Source organism: Fukomys damarensis, unplaced genomic scaffold (genome assembly GCF_012274545.1).
Source record: "Fukomys damarensis isolate Sample0158 unplaced genomic scaffold, DMR_v1.0_HiC HiC_scaffold_13, whole genome shotgun sequence".
Classification (NCBI taxonomy): Eukaryota; Metazoa; Chordata; class Mammalia; order Rodentia; family Bathyergidae; genus Fukomys; species Fukomys damarensis.
The window spans coordinates 18,696,984-18,710,468 of record NW_022900925.1 but is presented as its reverse complement, the minus strand read 5'-3'; the positions used below and the strand labels follow the sequence as shown (position 1 = coordinate 18,710,468).

Here is a 13,485-nt window from a genome sequence, read left to right as displayed (position 1 = left end):
TAGCCACGTCTTTAACAATTTTATAAACTTACTTCTCAACTTACTATGTATCTCAGGCTGGCTTCAAACTTGAGATCCTCCTGCCTCAGCCTCCCAAGTGCTGAACTGTCCTTGAATGCTTATAGGAGGTACTGTTATTATCCCCACTTTACAAATGAGGAAACAAGGCCAGGTCTTCTGAAGGTTATCTCGGAAGAGGTGACAAGGAAGTCCTGAGGCTCTCAGGCTGTGGAAGGACTTTGTCAGCAGTGGTCAGGAGATGGCAGAGACTGTGAATTCTCTGAGACACATCCCCATCCTGTCAGTGTCAGGCTGATGCTGAGAGTCCTTCGGAGCCCGGATGTGTGGTGTCTGCCAGCCCTTCCTGAGCTGGGCCAGCCCCAGGAGCTCCTCCTGTTCCGTCTTAGCTCTGAACTCCTACTTCATCAGTACCAGGCTGGATCTGCCTATGGTCTGACCCAGCCGTGGGGAACAATGGATGATCATACATACAGTACTGTGTTTACCACTCACATTCTTGGCCCCATCTTGGCACATGGCAAAGGTCCAAATGATCTTTGCTGACTGGATGAACGACTCTCTGCCCAGTGCTCTGATCTCTAGGGCACTTGTCAGCTTGGTGGAGATGGTCTGATCTCCTAAAGTGATATCTTCACACATCCTGAGCCTCCCTCCCTAAGGCCACAGAAGTATAGCAATAATGTAAATAGGAAAAGCAGATAGAGGAAGGGCTCAGACCCATCAAGAACCAGCCTGCTGCATGTGTGCAGAAGAGATGGACACCGCTTGTGCAGACACAGTCTTGCATGCATTCATATATCCAGCATGCATACATTTTAGCATCTGCCTGTGCCAGACACTCTACTAAGCCAGAGGTGCAGCAGCAAACATAAAAGACAAGATCGCTGCCTTGGGGAGCCCCGTGAGGCTTATATTCCAGTGGGAAAAACAAAACAACAAAGGCAGACAGAAGTAGATGTACTATATAATGCCAGAAACTGTATTGCGAAGTATTTTGAAGAAAACGCAGAATTAAAGAACTAACGGGGAGAGAGAGACAGGATGGTGATGAGGTGAGGGTTTTCTTTTACAAGGCATGGTCAGGGAGAACCTCTTTAAGGAGGAGACGGCTGAGACCTGCAAGAAGGTAAGGAGCCCATCGTGGGATGAGTCGTGGAAAAGAAGACTCTAGGTAGAGGGGGAAATAAGCACAAAGACCCTAAGGTGGGAATCCTTTTGGTGAAATTGAAAACCTGACAAGAATTTCAGCATGACCAAGCAGAGGAAGATAAAAGCCAGACTGGAACTACCAAAGGATGATGCAATGCCATGAGAGTGTGCGAAAGTTTTGCTGTAAAGAGCAGCAGATAAACCAAGCTCGTGCCTGGAGGAAGCTGGAGGATCGGGAAGAGTTGCTTGGCTAGCTGTTCTTTTATTTCCTTTAGATGGGAGCACACAGGCTGGGATGACCCCACGGAGAGGGAGACATGGTGAGGCAGAGAGGAGAGGGAATTTTCAGGAGTACCGCCCAGGGGCAACAGAGAGGACGGGATTCGGTGGAGACAGACGTGTCCCAGGAGGTGAGGACTTGCCCGCTGTCGGATGGCTAGACCAGGCCAGGGACCTTGTTTAGTAGCTTCCAGGCACACACTCGGCGCTCAGTACTTGTCCGGTGCACCCACCAATGAGCAACGCTGTAAGGGGGACACCGACCCCCAGACAGGTAGCAAGGCCCCTTCTTACCAAAACATCTGCAGACCCACAAAACCTCCGGCGTACCTGGAAACTGTGGAGCACAGCAGCATTGACCTCCGTGACAGCGCGGTCCTTCCAGAGGGAGGCCAGTGTGTGTGTCTCCAGGCCCATCCTCCTGCCCACTTCCTGCAGAGGCCGAGCGATGGGGTGAGGCTTCCCCAGGATCTACCACGCCGCCCACTGCAGCAGGCCCAGCTGGGCAGCCCTTTCACCTCCAGGATGTTGTAGCGCTGGGCATCACAGAAGTCCCGGGCTCCGATCTCCGTGCCCATGTACCAGCCATTGAAGGGACACCCTGGGAACTCGAGGCCGCCCACCTCCAGCATCATGTTGGCCACGGCGGGCAGGGCATACCACTTCAGCCCCAGCTCCTGGAACCACTCGTACCTGGAGGGAGGCAGGGCCAGCTGTAGTGGGGCCTTCTCCTCCACCCCCACGTGTGCCAGAAAATGTAAACCTTCACAAAGAGTCTACCAAGAAAATTCCTTTCCAAGAGCTGATCCCTAAGCCATTCCCCCAAGAGAGAACTGAGCTCAGTTGTCACTCATTAAATTGAGCTTTCATTCTCCCATGCAAACATATATTATGCATCAAACATGTGCCAGGCCCTGTGCTAAACGCCGAGAATCCAACATAACGTAGCAGTTAGGGGCAGAAAGCTGGGATTCAAGTACTGCCTCACTACTGAGCAACAGTGTGACCTTGTGATGCTTTTAACCTCTCTAAGCCTCAGTATCCCTCGCATAAGACAACAGCATCAGACTCTTGGGGTTATTTTGAAGATAATAACATCATTCACTTGTACATTCCATCACACCACAAATGTTTCTCAAGGAGCTTCCAGTCTAGCACCTAGACTGGTAAAGACATAAACAAATCAATAAGAACATGAAAACAAGAATCAATAGCCTGAGGGTGAAGGCGCCTGCTCTAGCTCAGGTGGTCAGGAGAGTGCTCTTAGAGGAGGTGACACTGAACGAGTCTGAAGTCAGAGGGGTGACAAAGTGGACCTTGAAAGCCAGCCCTCTGGGGGTCACCTGCTGCTGGCTAGGCTTTGGGGGGAGCTGCAGGCAAGGGCCTGATGGCGGGCATCTCACAGAGCATGGTCACAGCTGATTTGCACCTCTGCACCCTCAGCCGCTTACTTGGGATGTTCCACGGGCACCTCAAGCACAAGATCCGGTGGGATTTCAAAGAGCTCGGGATCACGGCCATCAGCCTGCAGGACCAGAGGCAGCACATCAAAGCGGCCATAGCGGGGCTCCCAGCCCAGGTCAATGCACAGCTGAGAGGTGAGACAGATCCAGTGAGTGTGCAGGCCCTGGCACCCGGTCTCCCTGGGGCTCCTCTCTGTCACCCACCACCGGATTCCTTGCCCAAAGGTCCCAGGGTACCTGAGTGAACTCCAGGTTGGCAGGATCCCCTCTGATGGTGCCGTCTGGCATCTGGTAGCCAGCGTACCGGATGAGCTGAGCATTCCAGACTCGGAAGTCATGCTTCCCGTCAGTCCGCTGGGGGAACACAGTGATGGCCGACCTTCCCAGGACACAGGCAGTGCTGGTTACCATCTGGCCCTGACAGAGACTTCGAGCCACCCTCTGCTGCCAGTACCTCCCACTCCACTCTTCCCACTCCGCAGCCCTGTACCCAAGCGGACACTTGCTTGTGCCAGCTCCTGCCCTTCCTCCATGACCTGCACAGGGCTGCCCTCTCCGGGAGCCCCCATCCTGCAACCCTTTTCCTTGCCACCCCATATTCTCTGCCTGCAGCTGAGTTAGTTGGATGCTTGTTCAGTGCCGGTCATAGGTTCATAGCAGGCTGGAGCCACATCTTAGGGTCTTGGTCACCTCTCCATCACGCCCCCTTCCCTTCTTTCCCCATCCTCCAGCCTAAGCCTGGTCAAGTCCCCATCAGGTGGGCAATGAGTATTTGCTGAACATGAAAATAAGTGAATGACACATGAGCTGTTTAATCCTATGGGGGTGGGCAGGGCAGTGACAAGCAGCAAGTCTCCCGTCTCTAAAAAAAAAACCACACCAGAGCCATCTGCTAGAAGACTAATGTCTCACCCCCCTAAAATGTGGGGAGCCCTAACTGAGCAGTAAAGTTATTTTTTTGTTTGTTTGTTTGTACTGGGGATCAATCTCAGGACTTTGCGCTTGCCAGGCAGGCATGGTGCCACTGAGCTGAGCTGAATTCCCAGCTCTTGAAGTTGCTTCTTAAACATGTACCTTCTGCAAGGGTCCAAGGCAGAAGGAAACTACAGAAATAAACTTCTGACGGGGCTCAGCTCATGGAGGTAGGCTCTCTTTAGAGGTCCCTGAAAAAGGCTATACCTTTCTCCTCTCTCTCTCTCTTCCTGGTTTTTCCTCAAGCTGGGGATGCCTCCCCTATACCCACAAGTATCTGTTGTCTCGGACCCTGAGGCAGGGAAAGGTACACCCACCTGATGTTGCCGTTGTTGGTAGCATAGCGCAGGTGTCTGCAGATGTGTTCAAACATCTCCTGGGCTGTGATACAGCTGCGGGCATCGAAGACCTGTACACACCCACCAGACCAGGCGGTCAAAGACTGTGGCACAAGCTTCATGGTTGATTGGAATCCTCTGGGGACAGTAGCAGCCTGCACACCAACACCACACCCTGGCCACTGTGGAGGGGCACATTCTCCTCTCGGCATAGGTAGTCCCATCTCACAGCTGCCCCATCCAGCCTTTCTCCTGCTTTGCTACGGGAGCACAGGCAAACCAACTCCAGCAAAGCCCAAATCCCAAGGAAATCTGACTTTAAAGTGCTGGGAGTCAGGATTCTAACAGCCCCTGCCTGTTGCCTTTTGCAACATGAACATGTGTTACACAGCCAGAGTTGGCTTCCCTGGCTTTTCTCATCACTTTCTCTGTCCACATGCTTTCAGTATGATCCAACAACAAATTGTCCTCCAACAAAATGACGGCCTAGGATGCTGGGATAAATCAAATGTTTTCTTGCAGCCAAGAATACAAACATGCAAGGCAAATAACCTCTCTTGCAGCACCAAAGCCTCAGCAATGACAAGAACAAGGTCATTCTTTGGTTTTGTGGTGGCATTTGGTCTCCCAAATTTAATACAAGACAGAAGGATCAGTTAGAGATCCTGGTACTGAATCAGATTCTAGATATCTAGCAGAGAGGCCCCTACACATCCATCTCAAATTGAGAACCCGGGGCTTTGGTTCCCATCTGTGGAGGCCAGAGGGCCACCTGCGTAGGGTTCGGGGCTGCCCACCTCCCTCTGGGCTCCCTCACCTGCAGGTTGGACCACTGGATCCTCCCAATGCAGCGGGGGGCGTTACGCCAGGCGAGCTTGGTGGCGAAGATGAGCTCATCTCCTGTCAGCTGGTAGGTTCCTGTTGTTTCTATCTCCTTTGTTACTGCTTCCACCCTGGCCAGATGTTCCTCTATTTTTGCCCTGGGGGACAGGAAGACATCCGGAAGATCAACAATGAGACGATCTTACCTGGAGATTAACTCAATCCACAGAAGAAGGAAGTGAAGTCAGATGCCAAGGGGACAAACTCTCTCTCTCACTAGACATTGTCCCCTCCAGGGCCAGCTGCGTGGACTATCATTTAGTCTACAGGAGTCCTGTATTTAATGCACTGCTGTCACCCTCTTGAAGTTGTTAGTCATGTTGGAATAAGGAGTACACATTTTCATTTTTACACTGGATCCTGAAAATTATGTAGCCTGCGATGAGCTGGACGGAACCCTTGTCATTTCTAAGTGCTTTTTTCTTTATTTTTCTCAGACATTTGCAAGCCCCAGAGGAGCTTTGTAAATCAGTCATGGAGACATCGTGCCTCTTTCAGTCAGGGGAGCACCTGTCACCTTGTCGCACCTAACAGAAGGTGGGCCAGCCCATCATGCAGCAGCTCCTCTATACTGAGACTCATGTGAGCCATGTACTAGGCAAAGCAACTCATGGCCATGGTCTCACAGAGTCTGTGAGGAAGGGTTCAATTTCTTTTTTTCTGAGACAAGGTCTTACTAAGTTGACCACTCCTCAAACTCAAGCTTATTTCCTGCCTTGGCCTCTTGAATAGCTGGAATTACAGGTGCATCACCACCTGCTGGCTTCGAAAGTGTTTTGTATTCATTTTAGAGTCTGGAGTGTCAAATCTCTAGGGAGTTAAGCACTGGGCCCAGAAACATTAGCACAGCAAAGAACAAAATCAGGACACAAACCCACTTTGCCCTTCTGCCAAGCCCAGGTTCTTAACTGCCTACAGAGGCCCTTCTACCTTCCATCCCCCTGGGACTACAAGACCTGAGACGTTGTCCTCAGGAGCCTGGGCAGGTCCAGACACAAGCAGGGGAAGGAAGGGTCAGGACTCAGGCTACAGGGTTCTAAGACCCGCCCAGGCAGGAGCTGTACCCAGAGATTTCTAAACACACTTCAAAAATATCCCAAAAGGAAGGACTTGGTCAGAAAGGCTTTGAAGCACACACACACACACACACACACACACACACACACACACACACACAAAAACACACACACTCAGAGCAACCTTGAGCACAACTAAAAGCTTTTGAAATGGCAACAAACAAAACTATTTAAGGAATAGATTTCTAAGGCCACTGAATGGACGAAACAGAACAAAATAGCCTTTTGGGTATGCAGAGTGTCTTGACAACTCTTCCTTGATTAGGAGAAAACGCACAAAGACAAAACACTGGGTGATAGTTACCCTCAAGGACATCCCTGCCATAAGGAACTGCCCCGTGAGGTCCACTTCCCCTCCCCAAACTAAGCTTCAGGCAACATCCCCTGTTCTTCTGCCGAGCACAGAAACAGCAGTGACCACGGCTGCCACTGAAGCTTCCAACATAGGCGGGAGCATCAACCCATGAATATTAATAAAACTCATCCTTCACAACTGTGCCCAATTCCCTTAGTTTTATGTTTTACCATTTCACATAGCCCTGTTTCAGAGGCACTAAAAAGTGCCATGATGCCTATTAGCTCTGAAAAGAAGCAAAAGGCCTCCATCTGCAGCAAACAGATTTGAATGCGACATTCAGAAAGTTGCAAGTCTCGAAATGCACAGTACTGCTTCGTACACAAAGCCACAGTGGGCCGTGCCTCTGGCTGCTGGTGTCACTGTGTGGATGGGCAGCCAGGCATCAATCGTCCCAGGACACTGGGGAACTGAGAGGCGGAAGTTCTTTCAGTGAGGAGCAAAGGGTTTGAAGAGCCACCGAGCCAGGTTTCCCAGGTCTGGACTAGAGTAGGACCCCCATGGCCCAAGAGATAGATGCCAGGGCACTGAGGCTGAAACCAAAGACCCCTGGTGCTAGCTGCCTGGGCTCAGCTCTCAGCCTGGGCCTGAGCACGTGAACCTTCAAGCCTGGTATCTCTCTCCTCTGTGGACCTCAGTTTCTGTAGGAGGCGGATAATGACAGTACCCACCTCATGGAGTTGAGGTTTCATTAAACTTAAATGACTTACCCAGAGCGCGTCATATGCCTTGTGCCCAACAGATAAAGAGAAAAGTACTGTGGCTCCGTGAAGTCCATCAGGGAAAAATCCCTGGGTCCCGAAAGGCTCACTAGATAACAAGGGAGCCAGGAGACCAAGGCCGGGAAGCTCTGTAATCATGAAGCACTTCGGGGGAGACTCCAGTTAGCCCACTCACAAAGCGGCAGCCTCCAGCAGCTCCCCGCTCAGCTGCACATTAAAATTGCTGGGAGGATTGGAGAACACAGGTGTCTGTGCCTTTCCCACCTCCCAACATGCTGCTGCCTCGTTTTTCAACTGAACAATGACTAATTGTAGAACTGAAGGACTGCCAGAAACACACTCACAGAAGCCTCACTGGGGACGAAGCAAAAGAAGAGAACCCCAGGAATGTGGAACCCCATGAGCCCTGTGCTGAGCACTAGCCTGCCCTCTCCAAGCCAGGTGGCCTTGATTCCAGCAGTTATTTGGTGACCCTGGGGGTGTGTGTGACTGCTCTCCCCTGCTCATAGCTGTAGCAGTAGGGGATGGGTGGGGTGGTCTCCAGGGAACTTTCTGTTCCAAGCATTTCACGATAATGAGGTCCATGTAAATTCACAATCAAGGCTACTTTGTGCTAGGACACAATTCTGAACTTGCATATCCGTAATCTTCTGAGCTAGTCTATTATCCCCATTTTACAGATGAAGAAATTGAGGCTCAGGGATGGCTTCACCAAGGATTCAGCAGTGGTTAATGGTGGAGCCAGGAATCAAACCCATTTACACCCCACACTTTTAACCCCAATTGTGAGCACCTCCTCCGGGTTCTCTTCTCCTGGAAAATTGCCCTGGATTCACTTACAACTTTGGGAAGGAAAGGGATCTAGGGACATAGGATAATTGCTGGGCATGGGGAGCCTGGACAGAAGAAGCAGTGACCTGTGGACAAAAGCCTTACTCTTTGAAGGAATCATAATACTGGTTGACAAATTCGATAGCTTGAGGTAGAAGCTCATCTGGAGGGGTAGACTTGTCCCTGGGTCCTCTGGTCAAACTTCTTGGGTTCATCACGGACCCCAGGCAAGATTTAGACTTGCAAGTAAAATTCTGGAAAGAGAAAAGCAGGTGGTGAGGATGGGAGCTTAGCCTCTGGACCTTCCTCCCCCAGGGCATCTGGCTGTGCCTTCCCCACCCTGAGGCATCCTCGTAGGGGTCCACGGGGCTTCCTCTCCACCCAGATTCCTCTCCCCTGGCTGAGTCCCCAGGGCCATGAGCCATCCCGGCCTCTGTCTCTGATCCTGGTCTCCCGCCAGACTCAGACCCAGACCAAAGGCGATAGTTCAGTCGCTGTGCTCTCTTATTTAAAGAGGTCCATTTGGCTCTGGCGGTATCAACCAACTTAATCTGAACCGAGACAGTCCAAGGTGCAATGCCATGGAATAGCGCAAAAAGAAGTCCAGAAAGACAGATGCTCAAATGTTTACTGAGGTGGTTTTGCGGAGTGGGCAGCAGGCTTTCGTGGTCTTGAAATTTTCAATTCTCCCCCACTTTACAGCCATAGTACGCACTGTAAAGTCAGAATAAGGAACAAGAGCTGGGGGTGTAGCTCAGTGGGAGAGCGCTCGGCTAGCATGAGAAGGGTCCTGAATTTGACCCCCAGCTCCCCAGAAAGAAAAAGAAGAAGGAAATTTAAAAAACAGAAAGGAGTGTTTTAAAGAGCATTTAGTCCAACCACTCATTGGCTGCTTAAAGCCTTGGTCTCCCTTGAGCCCTTCCAATGACAGGCAGCTCACTGCCTCTTCACTTAGTTCAGTCTAGCTTTAGACAGCTCTATTAGAAAATTCTCCCTGCTGAAATCTGTCTAAGAAAAGTATTACCTTCTTCCTGTAATCATTGTCTGACTTTCTGGATTACCCATTACACATTAGGGTGGTTAACAGGAAGTCGACCCTGTTTAGCCCCTGCTATACACAAGCCTTGGTCCCCAGAACCGTTTGCCCAAGATGATAGTTTGATTTGCCCAGGAAAACATCTGTTGGGTCCACAAAGAGCCCCCGTGGCTTTACCAGCTTGGGGCAAATGTGCTTCTCCCTGGAACCTGGACTTCTCACCGTTTCAGCCTTGTTGTGGAGCGTGTCCTGCAAAATCATCCCACTGCCCCAGTTCTTGATCGTCATGTGCTGGGGGCAAGTCGGCAAAGGCTCATGTGGCTTTGTCTGGGATTCTGGAGACTTCTAAGAGGGAGAGAAACCAGATTTTCCCAAATACCCACAATCCTAGGACCTCATGGGTCTCTCCAGCCTCTGGACCCTGCCCCAGCTTGGGTAGGATGGGCATCTACAGGTGGGCAACAGGGCGGAGAGTCAGCCCTTGACCCTCCTACCTTCCCAGCAGCCGGGCCATCTGGGCCTGGGCATGCTGAGAGGTCCAGGTGTCTGGGCTGCGGGCCACGCGTCTCTCCTCACAGAGGCCCTCCCAACACTTGCTCAGAGGAACTGCAGTAGGAGGGACTCGGATGCCACATGAGAGAGCCTGTCACAGCCAATACTGTTCCACCAAGAACAGAAATCAGGACAGGAGGAATATACCACTGCCTTCCTCCCCCCCGAAGCACTTCAGACATGAAATCCATGTTCTCTCCTCTCCCACTCATTGCTCTACCCACCTCCCTGGAACTCTTGAAGTGGAAAGCACTTTGGGAAGGTGGGACCCATCGCCCATACTGCTAGCCCACCCAGAGGTACCAGCGTGCCTTGGGAGTCATATCTCCCAACTACTGCAGCTCTTCCTGGCTCCCACCCCTGCCCCTGGGTCTGGGACCTTCCACTCACCACCCAGACCCGGGCTTCCTGTGCCCTTCAGCAGTTTCCAGTAGCTTGCACAGCCTGCATCTGCCCAGGACAAGGAGAAGGGGCTTCCCACATTCATGGGACCCACTGACCTCGGCTGTCCCCAGAAGGGGCTGGGAGGATCCATTTTGGTGCTTGCCGGGGCTGCAACATTTGGGGTCATTCTGTATTTCTGGGCTGTGAAAGGAAACAACTGTCATGAGACAGAGTCTGAGAATGGAGGGGGCTTTGGAGTGCCCTCTGCCAACCCCTCATTGTCCGGAGTGTGGGAGACAGCTGCTCATGGCTTCCAGTCAAGGAGGGCAGATGGGTCAGACAATCTCCCCACCATCACCATCCTCCCACTTCCTCTCCCTTCTTCCCCATACAAGGCCACAGGATACGAGGAGAGATGAGCCAGCTACCGGCCCAAAGGGTGACACACAGAAGCCCTGGGGAAAATGTCCCTTTTGGAAAGCCAAGTGCCAATGTGGTACAGGGGCTGGTGGGCTAAGAACGGCTCTATCAACTGTGCCCTCCCAGTAGCCGGCACTGTGCACCACGTGCTTGTTTCTAGTGACTTCATCTTTTCGACTTAAAACACTTAAATTACCTTGGTTTATTTGTTCACTCTACATTTTCATTCTAGAAAATGTGAAACACACACGAGTTTCAAGAATTGCATGATAAACTTCCATGGCCCTTCACCCACATTCAACCCCGTTTACCAGCTCTCAACCGGTGGTTCGTCTTGTTTCAGTGATATCCTCCTGGCCTCAGGAAAGCCAGCCTCATTAACAAATGGTGCTGAGAAAACAGGCCATCTACACGCCAAAGGTCTAGACCCATTATCTCTCACCATGTACTAAATTAAAATCAGGATGGGTCAAAGATCTCAATGTTAAAACAGAAAAAGCCTGCTGCTAGATAATAGGTGAAACTCTTGAAGACAGAGATGTAGGCAAGGACTTTCCGAACAAAACCCCAACTGCACAAGAAATAATACCAAGAAACAACAAATGATCGTATCAAATTAAAAAGTTTCTGCACAACAGAGGAAACAATCAACAACAAAACAACCTACAGAATGGGAAAAATTTTAGCAGCTCCGCAGAGAGCTAATATCTAGAATATATAAAGAGCTGAAAAATATTAGACCCTTCCAAATTAAAAGACCTAATCAAAAAATAGGTAAATGAAATGAATACACACTTGTTAGAAAAAGTACAAACAGCCAATAACCACATGAGAAAATGTTCAACATCTCTGGCCATTAAAGAAACACAAGTTAAAACAGCACTAAGATTCCATCTTACTCCAGAAAAAATGATCATCATCAAGAAATCAAATAATAAATGCTGATGAGGCCATAGGGAAAAGGAACCCATTTGTTGTTGTTGAAATGTAAACTAGTATCACCACTATGGAAATTAGTATGGAGATCCCTCAAAAAACTAAAACTGGAAATCCCATTTGAATTTCCCTTCTAAGTATCTTCTTGAACAGTTAAAGACATCATATTATAGTGACACGTGCATACCCATGTACATAGCAGCACAATTCATAACAGCTAAATCTTGGAAGCAGTCTGCAAATCCATCAGCAGGTGGATGGACAAAGAAAAGGTGGTATTTATACACAATGGAGTACTAGTCTGCCATAAAGAAAGATAAACAATAAGTCACACATGTGTAAATACCGAATAGTTTCTCTGGTGTGAAAAACTAATAGTACATAGGATCTTAATAAGATAATTGACAATGTGAAATAGGAATAAAAGGGTTAAAGGTGTAGGGAAAGTGGGAAGGGTAGGGGAAAGGTAATAAGGAAAAGAAAAACTACGAGAAAATGAAAAAATGGAAATAAAGTGTTTGTAAATGGGGAGGGGAGGAGGGGGTGAAGGGAGGGCAGGGACAAGGGGAAAAAATGAGAATCAAGACCGGTCGTGTAAAGGTACAAGACCCCAATAATGAATGTAACTGTACTGTATACCTAAAATGTACCAATAAACTCAAATGAGGAAAAAAAAAAAGATAAATGAGTCATCTGCAAGAAAATGGAAGTACCTTGAGACTAAAGTGTTACGTGAAATAAATGAGACACAGAAGCTTAACTATCACAGGGTTTCTCTTATGTGAGAAACCAAAATTATAAACAAAGAGCAAAATAAAAATAAGAGAAATTGGGAAGGGAGACAGGTCTTTTGCAAAAGGGAAGGGGATCAAGAGATGAAGGAAAGGGTGAAGGAGGGGACAGAAAAGCGATGATAAAAAGATGGAGATGTGTTATGTATCTGTGCCAACTCCCCACAAAGAATGCAATCGTTATGTACTACAAATGTGTACCAATAAAAAATTAAATTTCAATTGAAAAATATATGTCCTTCTGGCTTCTGCCTTTATCTGAAAGCAAAGCTAAGATAGAATATCATCTACATAATTATATACATTACACTGAAGCATTAGATGATTTATAACTGTAAAAAGATAATAGCCCTTTAAAAGAATGTACCCACAGTAGTCTCCCCTTATCTGTGGATTTGTTGTCCATGGTTGAGGTTACCCAAGGTCAACTGTGGTATGAAAATATTAACTCCAGAAATAAAGAAATCATAAATGGTAAATTGCACAGTATTCTGAACAGCATGATGAGATCCTATGCCATCTCACAGTGTTCTGCCTGGGATATGAGCCACCCCTCTGTCCACAGAATCCACACTGTCTACACTACCTGTCCACTAGTCACTTAGCAGCCATCTTTGCTATCAGATCAACTGTCAGTGTACCACAGTGTTTGAGCTCAAGTATCTTTATTTTATTTAATAATGATCCCAAAAATGAAAGAGCAGTGATTCAGGCAATCGGAATACGCCAAAGGGGACTGTAACAGACCTCCTTATAGTGAAAGGTAAAAATTCTGGACTTGTTAAGGAAAGAAAAAAAATGTAGGCTCAGATTTCTAAGCTCTATGGCAAGAATGATTCTTCTATCTGTGAAATTGTGAAAAGGAAAAAGAAATTTTGTGCTGGTTTCTCTGTCATACACATAAACTGCAAAAGTTACAGCCACAGTACAATCCAAGCACTTCGTTAAGATGGAAAAGGTATTAACAGTGGATGGCAGATATGAACAGAAAGTGGATTCCAGCTGATGTTAACATGTTGCAGGGACAGGGAGCATCTATACAAAGATTTCAGCAAGGGATCCCCCAAGACAAAATGATACCAAGCCATTGGCTGCAAGTAAGGGACCGTTACACAGATTCAGAGCTGTATTTAACCAAGAAATGGGACGTGGGACGTAAAAAGAATTAAGATGTATTATGTATGTGTCCCAACTCCTCACCATAAATGTAATCATTACATACTGCAGACATGTACTAATTAAAAATTTTTTTCATTTTCAAAAGCCCATATATATATA

The 13,485-nt window shown here is 48.5% G+C and overlaps 1 protein-coding gene across 3 annotated transcripts in view; it reads right to left on the bottom strand.

The window, feature by feature from the left end:
- Positions 1-13,485, bottom strand: part of Nos2 (nitric oxide synthase 2) — a 31,260-nt gene that overhangs the window by 15,135 nt on the left and 2,640 nt on the right. For 2 of the 3 annotated variants that reach the window (XM_010642342.1, XM_033762886.1), the window contains exons 2-10: positions 10,177-10,261; positions 9,347-9,469; positions 8,194-8,342; positions 5,040-5,202; positions 4,202-4,293; positions 3,150-3,291; positions 2,901-3,040; positions 1,968-2,142; positions 1,780-1,881 (exon numbers count right to left, since the gene is read on the bottom strand). In XM_010642342.1, the coding sequence (XP_010640644.1) occupies positions 1,780-1,881; positions 1,968-2,142; positions 2,901-3,040; positions 3,150-3,291; positions 4,202-4,293; positions 5,040-5,202; positions 8,194-8,342; positions 9,347-9,469; positions 10,177-10,261 (1,171 nt within the window). The remainder of the gene's footprint in view (positions 1-1,779; positions 1,882-1,967; positions 2,143-2,900; positions 3,041-3,149; positions 3,292-4,201; positions 4,294-5,039; positions 5,203-8,193; positions 8,343-9,346; positions 9,470-10,176; positions 10,262-13,485) is intronic. The other variant, XM_033762885.1, reaches the window with a different exon arrangement.